General features: G+C 31.4%; 1 protein-coding gene across 1 annotated transcript in view; it reads left to right on the forward strand.

The window, feature by feature from the left end:
* The window catches only part of LOC124532488 (alkylglycerol monooxygenase-like), a 43,410-nt gene that overhangs the window by 15,663 nt on the left and 5,240 nt on the right, over nucleotides 1-22,507 (forward strand). Inside the window, exons 3-6 of the mRNA XM_047107397.1 lie at nucleotides 16,929-17,056; nucleotides 18,309-18,460; nucleotides 19,005-19,108; nucleotides 20,318-20,480. Coding sequence (XP_046963353.1) covers nucleotides 16,929-17,056; nucleotides 18,309-18,460; nucleotides 19,005-19,108; nucleotides 20,318-20,480 — 547 coding nt within the window. The remainder of the gene's footprint in view (nucleotides 1-16,928; nucleotides 17,057-18,308; nucleotides 18,461-19,004; nucleotides 19,109-20,317; nucleotides 20,481-22,507) is intronic.

Consider the following 22,507-nt stretch of genomic DNA (forward strand, 5'->3'; position numbering starts at 1 on the left):
AAACAGACACTCCAATTTTATTATATGCATAGATGGAAATAAATAATAATGAGCGACCCATCCCTTGGAATATAAGCAAGCTTGATTCCAGTAAAATAACCGGTTATCGATACGAAGCGCCGTATTCAACTACATATCTGATGGAAAATTGCTTCTTCCATCTTTTCAATTAAATTGACATTTTAAAAAAAGTCACTATTTATATTTTTATTGAGAGTTCAATTAAGCCAAACCGATTTTCAAGGAATGCCATAAGTATTTATAAATGTTGAAAATTAAAACACATGCAGCATATTAAAATTGATACCAAGATTTACTGTTCGAACATTTGGTAAATAAATATAAATATCGGACAACATCCCGTACATTACTCTGATTCCAATGGAAGTAGCTAAAGCACTTGCGTTATGGAAAATCAGAAGTAACGACGGTACCACAAACACCCAGACCCAAGACTCCAAAGAAGAATAATAAACCTTCTACATCGACTCGGCAAGGAATCGAACCCGGGACCTCAGAGTGGCGTACCCATGTGGTGTTAACACCGGTTAATAAAGTGGTCCCAAGCAAATACCTTTTACAATACTGTTAACAAATCCAATTACATAAAAAAATAAAAGCGATCATATGACAAAATTCTTTACATAAACACGAAATATGATTTCCTTAACGTTATTTTATAATTGAATACAAAACAGCCATTAAATATTATTCTAAAGACACATGTCTAACATCGAGGATGTAATTTTATAACGTCTAGAGAAATAATTAAATCAAAATTCAATTTTAACATCCCACGAAGAAACTCGAGTTGCGATCTACACAACTGATGAGATTATTAACCTTTTTACTTTGTCTTGAGCGAGCTGAGGTACAATATCCATTAAATCAGAACGTTATTTGTAAGACAGTTCCTTACAATCATATAATAAAGTATAAATAACTAGCTTTGCGTCTGCCTTCGTGCGCGTTTGAACATAACAAAAAAGTTATTGTCGTAACCTAAGTTACTCTTATTACAATTAGAATCTATAGGTATTACAGGAAGAGATTAGACCAGAACAAACAGACGGACAAAAAATGAAAAAAAAAATTGGTATATGTGCCGTGTATACAAACATGTGACATGACATGACATGTACATCTGTAAATTTCCCAGTACTAGGCTAAGGGAGAGGAGTCTCCCTTTGAGGAGAAGGTTAAGAGAATATTTAACCACGCTGCTCCAATGCAGATGGTAGATTCCACGTGTGAATCTAGTAGAATTTCATGGAAATGAGGCACCAGGTTTCCACACGATCTTTTCCTGTATCGAGGAACTCGAGATGAAATATAGACACAAATTAAACGCATGAAAATTCAGTAGTGCTTGCTTCGGTTTGAACTCGCAATCATCGGTTAAGATGTAAGTGTTCTAACCACTGGGCCATCTCAGCTATTTGTTACTAATTCATACATAATAAAAAATAGAACGCGATATGTGACAAATACCACAGTGAACTTATATACCTGTTACATTTTTAATTTGAAAATTTTATCAGCATACGTACGTCGTGACCGTAGCATGACATTCTAATTGCGTGCATACTTATGAATATTATTTACTTCGAAAACAAAATTCGTGGTTTAATTTTAATATTTTTTATTAATATTTATTCAACGGTTTTCTTAAATTATAAATTTTTAGGATTCTGTACATAAAAATACAACCGAATTTAAAAGCACCTAACTCGATTAATAAGTTATTCTTAATGGTTAACAAGCATTAAGATCCGAGAGCAAGTTGAAGTTTAGTAGACTTTTTTAGTATTTTATTTTCATAAAATTAACAATATATCAATTAATGATGTTACATGCTTTAATAAATAATTTACATATATTATACCTACGAGACCATAGCATTCCTAGACATATATAAACTCATTCAATATAAGATTTTAAATTAACATGGTTATTTTTATTATTAAGGTTATACATTTCGGGATATTTACCATGTTTTTTATTTTTAGTGTCGAATGTACATAAAATAAATATAACTAGTGACAATGGTAGGGGTGAAAGTGACAATAGTAGTGGTGACCGGTGTTTACGCAGCAAACGTACGAGAAAGGAGGTAGTTCGATATGGACACTTTATCAACATCTACCCGCAAACTTCAGTTTCGTGAGCAAGACATTCGTAGATAATGTCGAAATATCTAGCTCCACCGAACAAAAATAAAAAACATGGTAAATATCCCGAAATGAATAACTAAAATCATTCAATATAAGTATATTATAAGTAAATCTTGATTGTAAAGCTAGAGATAATGAGGTCTCGGGTGACTACCCAAGTCGGGATTATAAAATTTTCGCTTTTCTGTCGATAAAATCTCAGAAGGACGTTGTTCGGTGGATAGCTGGAATTTCAATCACATGCCTTGAAAAGCATGTTTGAATTCCGGGTCCGATTTCTCACCGGTCAGATTGCAATCCTATCGTAACTCAGAGGGAATAGAAATTGCAACCGTATTAACGCCATCACTTCAAAATACACTATTCTCTCTCAAGAATGATACTATAGTCGTAGAATGTACTTATAATTAAGGGACAATTTAAAATAGCAATGTAAATAGTACTCTCATTGTGGACGCAAATATCCCACTGCAGGGATAATAAGAAAACAGGAAGGCTGTTGAGTTTAATTAAAGTTTGAAGCTTCTTTTACTACAATTGATATTTAATACACGTGTTAATTTCAGACAATACAAGCAACTCCAAGAGAGTCCAACTTAGCTAACTTATACGGGTGACGATACGATTTGGATTTTAATTCGATCCAACTTCGATTAGATCGTTGAATTAGACGAATATGAAAATTGTTAAACAGCAATGTAACGTAACGATTTCGTTTCGATTCGATTTTGTTATCGAATTATCTAATCGAAAGTATCAATTCGATATTATAATTTTCAGAAGTTTCCACACTTATGTATCTTAGATACAAAATAAGTACAAGAACAATAGTGATTTCAAATGTTTGAACTCGCATTCTTCGATTGCAAATCACGTATTCTAGCTCTTGTGTCATCTCAGTATATTATTATCATATCTACTTAAATACTTTTAAATAGCTATGTGTTTGAAAATTGCGTTCAACTATTAAAAAGTCATTACTCACTTCACAAAAGTGTGCCAAGCGTTAATATAAACAACAAATTCAAGATTAACAAAAAACAAATCACTATATAAAAAACACATAAATTAATACTAGTTTTGTAACTATTTTGCATTACAAAACATATTTTTTTAAATCGAATAATCGATTACGACGCAAGACTGTATTGATTTAATCTGGACAAGTTTAAAACGCAAGGTCATAATAATATTATAACCAGAATTGCTGGAACTTTCTAAAATAAATAAACTTAAAGAATTTTAAAGGAATTTTATTGTGAGCTAGCTGCTTCACGCGGTTTTAGCCGCGCTAAGTTCCTCAGAATAATCCTATTAAAAAAAATGTCATCCTATATGTTCAGAAGAAGTTGAATCAGGAACGTATCTAAGTTAGTAGTATTCTTTCTTGGTAGAATTTGTGGTACGTAGCTTGATGTTTTTTATGCTTTTGGTTGGCGGACGAGTATATGGGCCACCTGATGGCAAGTGGTCACCACCGCCCATAGACAATGGCTGTAAGAAACATTAACCACTCCTTTCATCACCAATGCGCCACCAACCTTGGGAACTGAGATTTTATGTCCCTTGTACCTGTAGTGGCTGTAGTTACACTGGCTTACTCACCCCTCAAATAAACAATACCAAGTACTGTTGTTTGGCGTTAAAATATCTGATGAGTGGGTGGTAGGTAGCTACCACCAAGTTGTGATAAGCTCGTGCTCACTTGCGAAGGTGTGCCTATACGTTAAATTATTGGTGTTCATTAGTATTGGGTGAGAATAGTTCACACAATGTTTTTGTGTACGTGAGATGATTCACAAGGGCTTACCTTTGTATTGAAGATTGTACGTTTAGTTTAACGAGAAGAGGCGCGCTTTTATGAGCAAATAGATATACAAGATTCTTCAAGAATTAATGCACAAAATTCAAATATATATATACCAAAAATAAAGTGTGATATTTTCAGAGATTAACGCATTAAAACAAAAAAGCGATTATAGGAGAGCTACGTGTTCTTACGATATACACTCTACATCACACCCTACTCGGACCAACCTACATTCCAAACTCTCCTCAAACACGGATAAAAATTTTCATCAAAAACAATCCACCCGTTTAGGAGACCAGTGACAAACACACATGATGAATTATTACATATATGATATGCATAGATTATCGGTTGATATGATTGGCCTTGCGTTTCTTTTCAATTGAATATTTTTGTATACTATCATGACGTTTATGAGTAAATGTAATATTTGCATGAATTTTGCTTTTGCATTCAAGAGACATACCGCGCGGGCCATGTTATAATATATTTTTTGTCACAATTCGAGCTCTATTAACCAAGGTCTGCAGCATATTTTTTATTATATATTTAATTTGCATTCAATTCAGCGTTCATTGAAAACTATTTTTTAGTCCAGTTAAATTATTTTAATTTTAAACTGGCTGTGCCCGCGACCGTGTACGCGTTTAAATTTAACAAAACACATATATTATTGGCGCCTAAGTTACCCCTTATTATATCAGTTATCTGCCAGTGAAAGTCCCGTCAAAATCGGTCCAGCCGTTCCGGAGATTAGCCAGAACATACAGACAGACAGATAGGCAGACAAAAATTGTAAAAATGTTATTTTGGTATATGTACCGTGTATACATTGGGTAAAATAGGGCTATTTTAATATTACAAACAGACACTCCAATTTTATTATACGTATGGATGACGTGAATAACACTTTTTTATCTTATTACAATTTGCGAATTTACGCGCCATTTTTTTTAACCAAGTGTCACAGTTTTTGTTCTGTACATTTACAATAACAATATATGGTTAAGTTCGTGTCATGTAGACAGTGGGTTCTGTAGCTCTTAATAGTGCTATCATCTAGTTTGACGACCTCCGTGGTCCAGTGGTGGTACACCGGTTTTCATGGGTACGCCACTCGGAGGTCCTGGGTTCGATTTCCGGCTGATTCGATGTAGATTATCATATTTTCTATGTTGTCTTGGGTCTGTCCGTCGTTACTTCTGTTTTTCTATAATACAAGTGCTTTAGCAACTTACATTGGGATCACAGTAATGTATGTGATATTGTCTCATATTTATTTATTATTTATTTAGTTATCTCGTACAGTTTTTATAAAGAAGCGTTTATAATTACCATGATTTTGCACAGTGACTAAAACACTAGAATCTTAAGCAAATATTTCAATTTCGAACTCAGGTAAGCACTGGTTTTTAGATGGTATCGGCGTTTACGAAATATCGTGAGGTAACCTACATATATTGGATTAAAGTCTGTTACTTATCATGAATACATTTGAGCAGCTATAAGCTCGAAGTGAAGGATTGAACCTTAAGAACCTCAAAACTGCATATAAATCCACGATGACTGAGTTATCTCAGTTTTTATTTATAAACCACAGTTAATACATGTATAGTTGATATCAAACGTTTATGCCAGTTGATCGCAATTAACGCCATTTTTAAATATTAATACCGCGGATCCCTAAACTTTGGAATCCAAAAGGAATAATGAATATTTAATTTACATTAAATGTGTTTACAGTTTTTTATAAATATTATTCATAACTTATATAGTATGTAACGAAAACAATAGTGCGCATTTGGTGTAGACATGCAAAAAATTTTAAATGTTTTACTTCCTTTTATAACTGTTATTTTTATAGTAAAAAAATATTTTTAGTAATTAATACATATTCATAAAAACACTTTGATAAATGACATTATTTTTTTTTAATAATAACGTTAACATAGTATATTGTTAACGTTATATGTTAACGTTATAGCGTTATAAGTGCCAACATAATAGTTCATTGAGTTGAGTTGTAAAGCAATTTACCACACATGATACGTAATGTTTTGGCTTGAAAAATAACGTTATTTTCTTATTATAACGACTACAATTCGTAGAAACTTTAACGTTTTTAACGTTAAAAATAACAATGTGATTCGTTGGAAGCAGAATGTCAAATGAGCTTCCATTTATTATCCTTTATAGCACATTTTATTCCTTAGACTTCTGACCTAATTACGATTCAAGAACGATGCCGGAAGATTGAATGGACCCGATCTTTACAAATGGGTTTAAACATAACTATAAAACGAATGCCGTGTTTTAAATATATTACTTGTACATGTATGTGTGTGTATGAATTCAACAATAAAACAATTCTCAATATTTGTTGAGTAAGCTATCACAATACACAAATAATTAAAAAAAACACAGAAGACATTACTAATATTCATATATCTCCTATTAAAGATGTGTTAGAAGTGAGGACGTCAGTAAGGATCTGGATCGAACCTGCGACTTTACATGGCTAGAAACATATGGTTACGTTACTGGCGCTTAAAAATGCATAATAGCTAAAAATAAATTGACTACAATATGTCTTAAAATCCAAAACCACTTAGTGATATTTATAATACATCAAGGTTAAAATATTCTATTTGTAACGAAACCAAAATATCCGTTACATAGAGACTCAAAAAGCACTTTTGAATCAGCATGTTACAGTTTTGAATTAAATGTAAAGCTACCACTAGTTCAGAAAGTAACTACTGATAAGAAACAGCAGGAAATAAGTCAATGAAGTTTAATTAAATTTAAAGATCACAGATACTTTCTAACACTTTCTATATTTAGAAGAAAAAAAAACTTTTTGTTTCCATTAACAAATTATTGTGTGACTATTTAAAATTCGAACAAATTTTCTAACAGTATTTCCCAACTGAAATGCTGTTCTAAAATTAAATTATATATATCACATTTGTAAACGATTCCACGAAGTCATAATTATTCTAAAATTAAATTAAACGTAAGTATTTCTAATCGATCTTGACATTGTTTTTTATTGGGAACTAGTTTTCTATTGATAGTGTAAATATTAAACACGTAAGTTGCACAAGGTCTTGCATATAAACGAAGATTATTATAAACGAAAATAGAATTCATGATAATTTAATACATGTAAATAGGCAAATGACTTCATTAGCAGCCATAAGTATTAGTAAGCTTGTAAATATGCCACGACTGGGCTAAAGCCTCCCTTTGAAAAGGTTTAGAGCTAATTCCACAACGCTGCAAGACTCTGTTATGCCACGATACTTTCCTTCAACGCCGAACCTTAAATGGATTCTAAGCACGAATTAGGCTCATGAAATATCATACGTTGCCTTTGTGCTTACACTGACCACTGGATCATATTGGTTCCATCCACATTATATTCTATACTCAAATGGTACCACAAGTTCATATATCATACCAATATTACTTAAACGCTTCACCGCTCTATATACTTTATGATATATATGATTAATATTTTGTAATATTAATTGCGATCTTGCACGATAGTTCTTTAATAATTTCAACAACAATTTATATAGACAAAACTAGCTAAGCCGTCCCAACTTCGTCCAGTGAAATAAATAAACAAATGACTTTTTTAATTTCCCTTTTGTAAGCATATTACGTAAGTAAGCGAACATTTAAAAATAGAATGAAATCGATTCAAAGAAATACAGATTATTATTTATTTTATATGCGACACCGGAATCCAACACCAGAAAATCGTTTTACAGACTCACGTCTATGGAGGTTAAAACAAAAAAGTTTTACACAAAAATACGACGTAAAACTTTATAAACTTGTTTTTAAGAAGTTTATTAACATGCAAGACATAGGAACAGTCTAGAAATATACAGAAAACATGCTCTTATAAAATCAGAATAAAAATATTGAGCCGGAAGATGCAAAACAAGTTTGTAGCTAATAATAAAAAAAGATAAAAATAGAATAAGACTATTTATATAGTTCTTCTGTTTCCTGCTATATGGAAAAATATGTCAGCATATTAAGTATATATGATTGTTGTATTAGAAATTCTAGCTATGCCAGAGTCTAAGGGCTAAAGTACACACAAAATTTATTAATACATTTTTGCTTTAGTATATGTTTTTTTTTATTCTTGTTATATTTACGTCTCCACAGACGTATTTCATATCTTTTTTATTTATTTTTGTATTTTATCATAATTTAATTATTACGTACTAGTTTTTACGCTCGCTTTTTCGGCATTGTCAAATGTGTTAGCAAAAAAAGTAGCCTAAGAAAGGATTCAGAGTTCAGTGGTTTGGTAGTCAAAGAGCGACAGAGAGTCAGAGTTACTTTCACTTTTATAATATTAGTTTAGACGATAAAAAAAGTTTAATTTTTTGCTATAAATATTTTCGAATCTGACTGTACTCGTTTCTTAAATAAACATGACCTAATTGATTTGACTTTTCTGACTATTAATTAGTACACAATAACTGATGACAGATTGCAATTGTTTTCATTAATTAATTTGACACTTGGAAATGTGTAATTCCGTTAACTTTCTGCATAATGATTCGATTAATTATTTATCCAATTACTGTTGGGTGTTTAAACCTTGGCAATCCATTATTAATTAAAATGTTTGCTGAATTATCATGGATGAAATATAAACATATATTTTATTGTTAACTAATTTCCAATATACGGAAAGTCTCAATACGAATTTCCTATAGAATAAGATTAGTCCTTGATATAAACGCATTTTTTTTCGACATAGTGTATTTCGAAAGGTCAATTATGGAAATAGACATCGGAACCCTTCCATCTATTCCATTGTTATATATACGCCATCAAAGTAAGATTTTTTTTTTGTTATAACTGTTTGACGTTTCGATATTAATTGACCAACACTTATTGCTATATGACCGGCTTAAAATGTAGATTTTACCGAGAAAAACCGAAAAGAATAAAATTGTTACGGAGAAGAAATCAATTTTTATTCAGCTATAAACAAAAGATAGTTAAAAAAAATAACAATAAATTTTAATTTCATTACAAGTCTAGATTCATGAAATTTAAATTTTAGTCTAACATAATATTATAACTAAGACACATGACAATCAATTCAACAAATGAATTAAAACAAGAAAGCGTTATCCGACATCAAACATTCATACGTATGCGTGGTAATCGTTAAAAATAGAATAAAAATGATTGATTACCTACAAGATATATTATGATTGATTGGTGTTTAACGTCTGCATTCACTCCATCTTCATTTCTCTGCTACAATGTTTGTTCTAAGCATTCTATAAATGAACCATTCGCAGTAATTTCCGCCAATCGTGTAGGAGATATATATTTTGAATTTCAAATTAAGATCATTTGTTATACCAAGAGGTACATCCCTTTTTCTATTTTATGTACCACTTATGTGAATTGTACATAAATTTATATCTGTAACTGTATCTCATTAATTAACAAGTTATTACTTGACGTGAATTTTAATAGCTATAAATGTATGCACGGGGCATTACAATTTTAGTAACCACAGTATCGGCGTATCATCCACAAATACTTACAGCTCCTTCTTAGATTCCGCCGGTTCTTCTCGGTAGAATCTATATTCCGATCCGGCGGTAGCTTCACTTAATATATTTTGATTTGGTAAAGTCGCGTGTCATGCATGTACTATCCCTACAAATAAATATTATATCCTACAATTGATGACGCTAGCATTGGTATTGTTCGTTGGCAGATCTCTCTAGTAAGCTTATCATATTCCCCGATACAAACGTTATTGTTTTGTCTGATTCGTTCCGAACATGGTCTCTTAAATGTTATATACATTGCAGCGAAAGTAAGAAATTGTAACTCAACTGGATGAATTATTTTTGACTTCATACAACACGAATAAAAATGACTACATATTTTACATGAAATATAATTGAAAGCTGAGATGGACCACTTGTTAGAATGCGCGCATCTTAACCTATGATTGCGGGTTCAAATTCAGGCAAGCTCTGCTATATGTGCTTAATTTGTGTTATAATTCATCTCGTGCTCGGCGGTGAAGGAAAACATCTGCATGTGTCTAATTTCATCGAAATTCTGCCACATGTGCATTCCACTAATCCGCATTGGAACAGCGTGGTGGAATATATTCCAAACTCTCTCCTTAATGGAAGAGGAAGCCTTCTCTAGTAGTGGGAATTTTAGAGGCTGTTACTTTACTTTACTCTTTATAATTAAAAGAATATGTTAAGTGTTGTCATTAATAGTATTTCTAAAAATAGAACACACAGCGTTGAACTTAAAACCTCTATATATAGAAATGTATAATTAATTCTACAGATACAACAATGTTGTAGTTATTACGCATAAATTATATCAGTTTGATATAACAAACGGAAAATTGTTATTTTATCGAAATAATAAAAGACAATGAAAACTGATAACCCTTTGTTATAGACGTATCCACGCGTATTTACTTTTATCTTATCTATAATAATAAAATTATAATATACCCGTATAATATCATCCTAAGAACATTTTCTTTTTAAAATAAAACAACACAGTTTAGACGCAAAAAGGTTTTACTTTCTACTATACGTACTTTCTAGCAAGCTTCAATTTTATTTTATTTATTGGTTTGTCTTAATCTCTATATCTTTTTTAAATAAAATAGATATTCCAAATTCAAATTAAGCACACACATTCACTCACACTATATGTAATTCATAATACTAGCGTAAGTACTCGAAATTCATAATCATAATTGAGAAAGGAAATTTTGATTTTAAATATCGAACTGAGATCATATTAAACAAAAATAAAAGAAAATCGGTTGACAAAGAAAGGATACAGATGGTAGTGAACTTTCCTCTTCGTCTATTGATACACAATAGACAAAGACAAAATATTCTCCATATATATCATCATATTCAGTCTCAGACACAAACGAGAAATGTTCGAACATGGAAAACTTGTCGATATCGTGTTCCAATAAGGCAGTCTATCAGTTGGCAAATATGTACTTATTTAAGCCCGAGTAACTTACATCCAAATACACCTTTGATCTGTTCCTAAAAGGACACTATTTTCGACAAGGTCCTATTACATGTGTATTTTCGTTAAAAAGTCGTTTTCAAAGGAATAAATATAAAATATATACAACCTCTTTTGTTCGAGCCTCATTCTCATTAGGATAAAGCTGATATAATTATGTTGAAACTGCTTTGTGTCTCACAATTAGATCTGGACTTCTTCCATTATATTATTTTGGTCATCTGTTAGGCTGACTGAGATGTGCGAAAGTAATAACGTTTTATCAGCACCAAAATCTAATTAACAAAACAAAATGATTCACTAGTTGATGCTATTACAATAAAGAAAGAAAAGGTACATAATGTATTAGTACACAAATTGATAATTAGTACTTATTATGATATGATATAACCAATGAATTAAAACGTGAGCGAGAATTCGTGTTCACAATTCATGTCGTGCTCGATAGTGACGGAACACATTTTGTAGCATGCTTTGGACGAAGTGGATGATGCCTTAGGGAAAATTTCCGAGAGCCGTTTCTTTTTTAACTATCAATTTTTAAATGTTTACAGTGCAACTAGCAATGAGTGATGTGATCATTTAGATTTCATTTTGTATTGAATTACTATCTTTAAATAATATCAAGTTTCATACAATGTATAATTAATTAGGTACGGATTAATTGTTCGTTAAATTATATCGTATTTTTTGAGCATTTATTTAGCTAGTGATTCGAATACAAAATCTAAATTTGAAATTTAAAATTCGATTAAGTTCCATTAAACAGCCAATCAGATTCGAGTATTAGTTTACCAATTGCATCTCATTTAGTCTTATAAATAGCTTTGTCGAGTTCATCAACGTCAGTTCTCGTTTAGCTCAGGTTACAGCGGTTTAAACACACCACAGCAGAAACTCGACGCTTTGACGACAGTCTATATAAATTGTGTGTTCTTACGACCTCATTATAGTAAATTACTTTATCGCATCAACTTTATAATTAATGTTCAAAATTTAAAAGGTGATAATATATTCTTAATAGGTGATACCTAATAAGAAAATTTCATTGGACCGTCGTCGTGTTAATCTAATGTCACTATATCCTTCTATGAACATATATAGTAAGAAAAGATATGAAACATTATCTTCTTTGTAATCCATTGTATCAGAAATGCGAAATTATCTCCATCAGTTTTTTTACGACCATAACATTGTACTGAATTCGATAAAATTTGTCTTCAACTATGCTTAAACACCAAGGAATGACATAGGCCATTTTAGTTCTGAAGCTTTACGACCAACCTCAAAACTTGAACAAAACCGAGCGACTACTAGAACCGAATGATATTCGAAATAAAACTAGTTATAACGGATTTGAATCGCGTATATTAGTTATTTTTGACATCCCGACGTTTCGAGCACTTTGCAGCGTTCGTGGTCACGGGTAGGTAAAGTGCTCGAAACGTCGGGATGTCAAAAATAATTAATATACGCGATTCAAATCCGTTATAACTAGTTTTATTACAATGTGTAATAATCGCGAAAATTTAAGACGAATGATATTTGTCATCAATCCTAAACTATCCAAAATTTTTCACCCAATTGTGGTGAAATTTTCTCTGCGTTATATTATAATATTTTCGTTGTATTGTCTGTTGTTGTTAACATCAATTATGTAAACCTTCATTTAACTGGCAAGTTAGAAATAGAATGGCAGCTTATAAACAATTGAATAAGTTATTTTCGTTATTATTATTACACTAACATCTACGTATTTACCTAAACCACTCACACATACAATAATGTTTATACCATTGAGTACACAGATACTACGATAAGATAATAAACCCAGCCGTTGTTAACATTAGAATCACATATTATTATGTGATATGAAAATACAAATTTAATAGCCCTTTATGATCTGTGAGTAACATAATTAAGATTATAAATAAACCTGCTAATGGTTTAAAATATAGAAAGAAAAACCGCCAAGAATCTCAATATACAGATATATATTTGACATAAGTGTTCATAGCTGAGATATATCGGATCATATCGGAAGGATCATTTATAACGACATATCACGCGAAATACAAAACAGGTACAAAGAAAGGACGAACAATAATAGTAAATTCTGACAGTCATTAGAAACGACGATTATTTTAATATCTACGAAACTTTGATAATTCTCAGAGGAATAGCGGATATATTCCAAAACGAAATAAAAAATGTGATCATCACTGGACGATTGGCAGCAGAGCCCAATTTAGGAGAACCGTAGTAACCATTGAACATACAAAGTCAATACTTGGCTGGATATGTACCAATAATTTTCGAAAAAATCATATTAAATAGAAAAATATATAGGAAAATGCGTTAGCTTGCATCCCGGACATTGAAATTCAATCGTTACTTATAATAGTTATGATATATTTACCTCTTAATATATTACCTGACACACAGAAATTAAAATAAATTCGTAAACAAATAATAAAAGGCACTCTATTCCCTCAGGGACTCAGGCCTCTTAATCCATCCCTGCTCATCAGATATGAAACATCGTAATTAATGGCTATTGAAAGAGTTTATAATTGAAGAAAACCAATAAACAAGTAGAGTCAAATTAATAAAACGTTAATAAAGAAATACTTTTATTAATAATACTTCAGCAATAAAGAATATATTTACGAGGCACATAAAAGAACGCCCATAGATGTTCAACGTTAAATCACTACATAGTATTATATATAAAAATTTTAACAAAAAGAAAAACCGACTTCAAACAAAACACTATTTTAAAACAAATGAATATGCACGAAAAAGTAATAAAAATAATTGCGTATTCAACATATTTTTTAGAGTCTTCCTATGTTAAATGAAATGAAAAATATTAGACTACTTAAAAGTCGATTAACGATTCTATCATGTAGTTATAGTTATTGGTATATTTGGAGCCGGTGTCAGCCACGGTGCCCTTGCCCCAACAATCAAAAGAAAGAAGCGATACGAGCCCCTTGATTGATCCAGTATATTATTATATAAAAGGTAATTTGTAAAAAACATAGATATACTGTAGGGTTTTATTGGCTGACACCGACTCCAAATATAACAATAATTATAACTACATGATATAATCGTTAATCGACTTTTAAGTAGTCTAATATTTATCATTTCATTTAACATAGGAAGACTCTAAAAAATATGTTGAATACGCAATTATTTTTATTACTTTTTCGTGCATATTCATTTGTTTTAAAATAGTGTTTTGTTTGAAGTCGGTTTTTCTTTTTGTTAAAATTTTTATTTATTTTTTGATTTTAAGTGAAGCTGATGTTGACTAACTATTTTTTTTTAGTATGGATAGATTAAGCGTTCCGTTTATATGAGTCAGAAACTACTTCGAGGACAATTTCAAAGGAAACTTGCGAATAAAGCAAAAATAGACTTTCGAAAATGCGGATTTAATACGTCACGCGGCGTAAACTACTAGGATCCCTCGAAAGAGCTGCAATCGAACTCAGCAAAAAAACTTTGAAAAAGACCAACTATATTTCGGACATCATATGACATCACATCACATACACAAAATTTGATTAAAGATAGTAAGAAATTCTGCCCCATATCGCACCCTAACTGCGAGCCGTATAGGAGTTCCATCACTACATAGTATAAAACAAAGTCGCTTTCTCTGTCCCTATATCTTTAAATCTACGCAACGGATTTTGATGCGGTTTTTTTTAAAAGATAGTGTGATTCAAGAGGAAGGTTTTTGTATATAATACATGACCAATATAGTAAAGAAACAGTGATAATTTTAGAAGTTTGCGATGTGATGTCGTAAATAAACAAATTCTGTATAGTCGTATTTTTAATTAGACGAAGTCAACTGACGTTTACTGTGTTGTCACTTTTTATTGAAAAATAAATAGTGTTGTGACAAAGTGAATGATTGAAAAACTCTTAAATAAATAAAATGGCTTGGATTGTTTTATTACTTAGTTAGTGTTCAAATCTGCCGATATTGTTTTCAATACATAATGTAATTGAAACTATAAATGTATAAAATATAAAAATGCATGATAGGAAATGAAAGTAATAAACAACGCTGAATACATAATTTGTATTTATTCATCATCAGATGAGAAATCATCACTATCACTTTCGGTGACATTAATGATAAATCTGTCTGAAACATTGTCGATCATGTTGTCGAGACCATACATTTTATCCTCTTCTTTAATTATATGAGCAATGCAGCTACTCCATTTTTCAGCCATGGTATGTTGAAGTCCTTCTTCAAAAAGTTTCTTTACTTCTGCCATTTTGAAAGTTTTATTATTTTTTTGCAACATATCCTTTAGCCTGCGCCCATACCAATTCAATGGATTGAGCTCACAGTGGTATGGGGGCAGACGTAAAACAATTATCCCATGCTGCATTGCCATCTCGTCCACAACATACTTGTCGGAATGTTCTCGTTTGTGCTGCCGTACAATGTTTGTTAGCCATTCTTGTATTCTAGCTTTAGTCCAAGACATTGTAGGCAGCGATTCTAGTTAGTATGTACACAAACACAACGTAACGAAAAACTTAACAAAAACAATAGCTAAACAGCATGAGCGCAGAACAAACATTCGTACTATCAGACCAGAGGTTAGAAGCAGAATGACAAACAAAATGGCGAATTGGTGACCGACGCGCACGGCGTTGATCGGTGTTGCCAAAGATAAAATGACTGTAGTTACATACTAATAGTAGATAACTTATATCAAAGCACTTTTATACGATTCTTTTGTAAAATAGAAATATTATTCTTTTCTATAATAGTTTGAAATGATTAACTATTTACACTCATTCTACATTCATCTGATTGAACGACAACTCAACGCATCACTATTACTTTAAATATGACAACATTATATTAGAAAGTGACATTAGTTACTGTCAGTTGGCTTCGTCTAATAAAAAATACGACTATAGTATATTTAGTATCAGTATTGCACCCGTGCGAAGCCGGGTTGGGTAGCTAGTTGATTATAATATTCGACTATGATAATTACATAAACATAACCACATTACGGAAGGTGACTCAAATATCCAAATAACCTATAAATAAAAGATTCGACTGAGTATCGCTAACGTGCTCCTCAGAATTGTTCCGTTCTCTTCCGTTCCGTTACTTTGTCATGGATCCTGTGCTCAGAACCTTACCAAACTTTCACCAAATTACCCTTAAAATATATCCTTTATAGTAAAAAAAGAATCATTAAAATTGGTTAACGTGATTTTGAGTTATTCACCTATTTGTCGCGCATATACATAATGCAAATTGAAGACTTACGTCGTTTTCATACGGATACCATCATCGGAAAAAAATAAAAAAAAAATGGGACCCCACGGGAAGCACTACCTTTCAAACAAAAAAAAAATTATCAAAATCGGTCCACCCAGTGAAAAGTTATGAGGTAAGAAACATAAAAAAAAAAAAAAATACAGACGAATTGATAACCTCCTCCTTTTGGAAGTCGGTTGAAAACAAAGTCGCTTTCGCTGTTCCTATGTACCTTTGTACGCTTAAATCTGTAAAACTACGCAACAGATTTTGATGCGGTTTTTTTCATAAATAGAGTGATTCGAGGAAGGTTTTTGTATCTAATTCATGGACAATATAGTAAAGAAACACTGATAACTTTAGAAGATTGTAATGCTGTCGTAAATAAACAAATTCTGTAGTACATTATTTTAGTATCATTATTGTACACGTGCGAAGCCGGGGGGTTGCTAGTTACTTAAACATGTCAAATTTTAAAAAATTAAGGATAATTTCATCTTCGATATATTTATGCAAATCTAATAATGATAATTTCTTGTTGTTTCAGTCGTATCCATACTTCCTTATATTTATGATAATAGAACATATAGTGCTGAGGCTTGAAGGAAAGAAAGGCATCCGTCTCAACGACGGCATAACCAGCATATCACATGGTATTATTCAAGAATGTGGAAGGTGAGAATATATAACTAATTTTTTTATTATAGCTAAATCATTCCTTACATCAGAAAACTGCAACCACGACCATCAATTCCGAATAATTTTACGGCTATCTAAGCTCTTATATTTATTTATCTTATGTTATTAATATCCAACAAGAAAGAGATCACTGTTTTAGCGATGAGACAACCTTTTGTACATATTACTTTCCTTTTTTTTTCATTCCTAGTATAATTCTTATTAGTGTACGATGAAATCTAGTTTGTCTTTGAATGCTTATTACTCAAAAGTACTGAAACTATAGTCAATTAAATCTTGGTTGCTACAACGCTCATATTTTAGGATTTCCACCTACTCGTACAAGGTATTTTAGTACAGCGAAATTTGCCACAACTAATATTGTGCAATAACTTTTTAACTGATGTGTAACATGATCCTGTTGACTTCCAAGCAGGATATATTATATAAATTTAAATAATTGTATTAACTAACATGACTTTGTATTTTTTAAATTTTGAAAAAGAGTAACTACTGAGTTTGACGGTTCTTCTCGATAGAATCTACTTTCCGAACCGGTGGTAGCTTCACTTAATTGTAAAATGATGATTCAAAAGTGCTTGTAAAAGTCTACTAGAATAAAGTTTATTTTGATGTTGATCCCTTCTCGTTCCTTTAATCTGTGGAAGTGATTTTATGAAACGCACGATTTGATTTGGTTAGAATTGGCCTTGATATGTTAAGAAACCAATTTCCAAGATATGTTAATATTGCTTGGTGCTAACAACAATGTCATATGTTACATCATATGCAACTTCTTTAAGGCACGCTTGCCGTAATAAACAAAATAGGTATTTCCGATAACTTTCAAGGTCACGGGTTCGAACAAAACGTGATCATAAACGTGATACTTTATCTATCTTGTGTCGTTGATAGAAAGCCCTTTTTCGTTATGAGTATTGAATGGAAAGTTCTACTAATAAAAACCGAAATAGGTAATCTATCAACTCGCTTTCATAACTTCTGGCTATAGTTCCTCTCAAAAGGTAGTACTGGAAAATGTTGACTTGTTTGAAAACCACACGAAGTAATAATCTTAAAATGTACCACTTCTTTCTCAAATTTGAAGAAAAAGCTGACTTCATCATGCCACTGATTATTATAAGATTGTCATACACCACATTCATTATTTTCACGATATTTTCCATCAGCAATAAGTATGAGACCAATAATATCATAATAATACAATATTCATTGTTGTTTGTTTTAGGTTAATATGGCGAGGAGCCGAGTCATATTTGTACACCTGGATATACTCAAACTTCCGAGTTATCGAACTACCCTGGGATAACACTCTGACTTGGTACGCGGCGGCATTAGGCGTCGACTTTTGTTATTATTGGATGCACAGAGCATGCCACGGTGAGACTTAATTTGTTAATGTGTTTTTATATTTAGTATTATATACAACATATTATTATCTCATGAAGAGAGAACAGGCTTTTTTAATATCACGTTTTAATATGATGGAATTTTATTCCAATAGGTAGAAGATTAAGAGAATTTGCTTGGTGACTGGGATTTGTCCCAGTCAATCTATAATATATGATATACATTGCTGATAGAACGCAAAACTCCGCATTTATTCAACGGATTTTACAAAATTTCAAGCTTATGAGAAGTTTTGTGATTTAAATTTATTGTGAACTACATTTTACATTTTTTTTATATACGGCCAAAGCGCCGCTCCCTACCCTGCCAGTAACTTTTTCGACTTTCTAAAATATTCCTTTGTTAAATCGGAATAATATATTAAATTGAAGACTGGAGTTCTTCAAAGTAAGATCGTCCCATAATCACTGGGACAAAAATCGGCTTATGCATTTAATATAAAAGACTAGTTATTATTATGTTTTGGGTTTTTTACATCAACGTAACATGACCTAATGTTATATTTTTTTTGTAGAGGTGCACATTCTTTGGGCTCAGCATCAAGTACATCACACATCTGAAGATTTCAACATGGGCGTTGGGATACGACAATCGGTTCTTCAAGGGTGGTGTGGATTTGTAAGTACTATTATATATTACTAGCAATCGCCCGCGGCTTCGCTCGCGTTTTATGGTGTTGGTTTTCATATGTCAGGCAAAAAACATGTGGCAAAAAACCTTTCTTGGAGTGCATATTTCTAATAACAAATTTCGTCAATTTCGGTTCAGCATTTCGACAGACAGACAGATAGAGTTACTTTCACTTTTAAGGTAATAATATATATATCCCATCAAGTAAGTTCATCAATGTCAGTCACACTTATGCTGATCACTCACTTGCGTAAAAATTGGTTTTACAGTATAGGCGAATGGTACCATAAAGATTTATTGAAATACTCGAATCATTTTCCTTTCCTTTACTGAAACGATTCGGCAAATAAAACATCACATTCAGGCTAGCAAATTTCATATTCTTGTAAAGGGTTTTTCCAGTATAACAAATTCAGTAAATCCTTGGTAAATAAAGTATTGTATTTATAGTGTTATATTTATTCAGACGAAGACTAGCACAATCAATTAAACATAACAATTATATCTTATCAAATTTGTATTATTCCCCTGTTTTTTCCTCGTAGTTGTCTCACGAAGGCTTTAACATCTTGATAGAATCTGTGTCACTATCTCCTACTAATGCAAGTCGATAGTAATTTAGTAAGGACGCGCCTTAATGAGTGACTTCTATATACTCTATGTATGTAATGAATGCAAATCTTTTGTTAGTATTCCAAATAATATACCTTTGATTTTTTGAATACTTTTTTTTCCATGTTCCATATTTGAATGTATGTACATTCATAAAAATAATTAAATTTTTGGTACGGGTTTTTGTGCCAGTATTATATAAATGTAGTCGTTTTTCAAAGAACGTATTTTTTTCTTAAAGTTCATTTTAAAAAGGATTGTTGGAATTTATAGCAACATCTTAATATTATGGTTGTAAATGGTAAAGTTATCTTAAATAAATAAAAAGTTATGAAAATCATTCAATATTTTAAAATACTCAGAATCATTTCGTTTAAATATTATTTCTGTATCTTACCCTCGACAAATTGTATTTATAGATTTATTATCATCTTAACTTATCTTAGCATCTTAAGGAAAATGTAAAAATAGCATTTCGTAAACAATTCGATATTAGTTAGATACTGTCATTGCTAAACTATTACTAAGTTTGTACATACAAATATTATTAAAAATATTAAATAAGGATTTATATTTGTCCAACAGATATTCTACCTTCCATTAGCGCTGGTGATACCACCCGCTCAGTTCATAATGCACCACCAGTTCAGTTATATTTACATGTTCTGGATCCACACGGAAGCTATCAAGAGCTTGGGACCCTTGGAGTACATCCTCAACACACCCAGTCACCATAGAGTCCACCATGGTGAGTACTCACTTGGATAGTTCTTCTTTTACTTCATCACCAGATAGAGTGGCAAATGGGCTTATAGAATATGTAAGAAATACACCCATCTAAATAAACCTTCATTGATAAGACCCGCAACTAAGATGTTATATCTCCAGTGTTCGTAGGTAAAACTGTCGTACTCACCATTCAAACTGTATCAACACCGCAAGTAACTTCTTTGTAAAATTGGTTGTTTGTAAAATTCTTTGTAAGCCTAAGTTTTACTTTCTAATGAATAATAAGATTATTTGTCAAGTGCATGAAAAAAAAAACCAGTGTTTTTCTTTTTGATTTGAACCCGCAATATCTGCTATAGATTCACGTTTTTCCACTGTGCAATCGGGTCATAACTATTTAATACAATTCAAAATTTGAAATAGCTACAAGAAAAATGTTTATAAAATAATCCACTCCATTACAATTTTTTTATAAATTATAAAAGAAAAAACAATACTAAAAATATTTCATTTCGAAAGGTAATTTTCCATTTCTAATTTAGCTTTGAATAAAATGTCAAAGGTGCATTCCATAGTTTATATAACTTTGTTCAAATTAAATGAAAAAGAAACGGGGCGCGAATCGCTAGAAATAAATTATCCAAGTCACGACTGCTGCAGTTCAAATACAAAACAGCATTTCACTTAATAAAACAACGTTCATTTTCAAATATTCAATCATTTAATTGTTATTTAAAAATGGAACAGCAAAAACAACAACCAATCAAATAACCTTAAAAAAAATGATTACATCTGCTTTGCAATGAAGTATATTTTTAAAATAACTCATTGAGCCTTCATCATAAACACATAACTACCTCGATAGTCTAGTCATTAATTTATGTACAACCTAAGACGTGTTCAAATCCCAAGGCAGTTCGATAAAAAAAACTAGAGACCAGTAAGGAATCTGAAAATTGTTAGTACTAAAATGTCTCTAAATGCTCAAAAAAGTCCGGCACCTAAGCCCTTTCCACCCTGTCGTATTTGTTGTCCCTTCAGATAATGAACGTTACGAAAGAACATACTTCCAAGTCCAGTAATGAAGATCTCTCCTAAAGCTAACTACTGTAATATTTTTGGTCGGACATGTTAATAGTCCACTGTCATTTCAGTTAATTTAGTGGGGTATGTCAGTTATGCAAGAGAACTCGATGGACCAATTAGTTTATGGAATGACTAGCAAACCCGGCCATGCGTCTCTGTGGCTTCGTTACACCTTGAGTCATATACAATATAATTCAATATATAACGTAGCTGTAATATTAATGTTTAGCCAAAACACTCCTATGAAACATGCTATATAATAGTACAAATTTCATGTCGATATATTTAGTTTTTGCGTAATCTGCGTTCAAAAAAACACTGGTCATTGTGATAAATGATCATTATCTAATATATATAGGTGATTAATTACTTGATATCTATGATACGGTACGATTGTTATAACACAATAGTTATCATCTGAAAATAATCCAAATAAAAAAACAAAAAGTATTCACAACTTCAAACCTCTATGTAAAAGCAAATTTAAAAAGTAATAATTCTTATTCATAATATAAATACTGTTTGTAAATTCAAAATTATGTCGTTAGACATATTTTTATTATATATAACTTAAAAATAAGAAGTTTCTGCTATCTTTTTCTATTTATATGTACATTTATTTGTTACTAATACTCAATTACATTCCGTACCGTAGACATTGCATCGTTAATATTAACATTAAATTGATAAAGTTCGTTTACTAAGTATATATATTTGGTAGGCAGAGTATTAATAATATTTATCTCAGCACGATCAGCTGTTTCCCAATGTACTAAATATTAACAACCCCACACGTTACAGTCAGCGTCATATTTATGGTATCGAAAATACATTGTAATGCAAATCAGATGATATTGGACTCAGATATTCGTACCCATGTAGTTTCTCCATCATTATTACAAATAATTGAATTTGTTTTAATAAGCTGTTGTATGACTTAGTTTTTACTTGGTCACGTGA

Source organism: Vanessa cardui, chromosome 9, assembly GCF_905220365.1.
Source record: "Vanessa cardui chromosome 9, ilVanCard2.1, whole genome shotgun sequence".
Taxonomy (NCBI): Eukaryota; Metazoa; Arthropoda; class Insecta; order Lepidoptera; family Nymphalidae; genus Vanessa; species Vanessa cardui.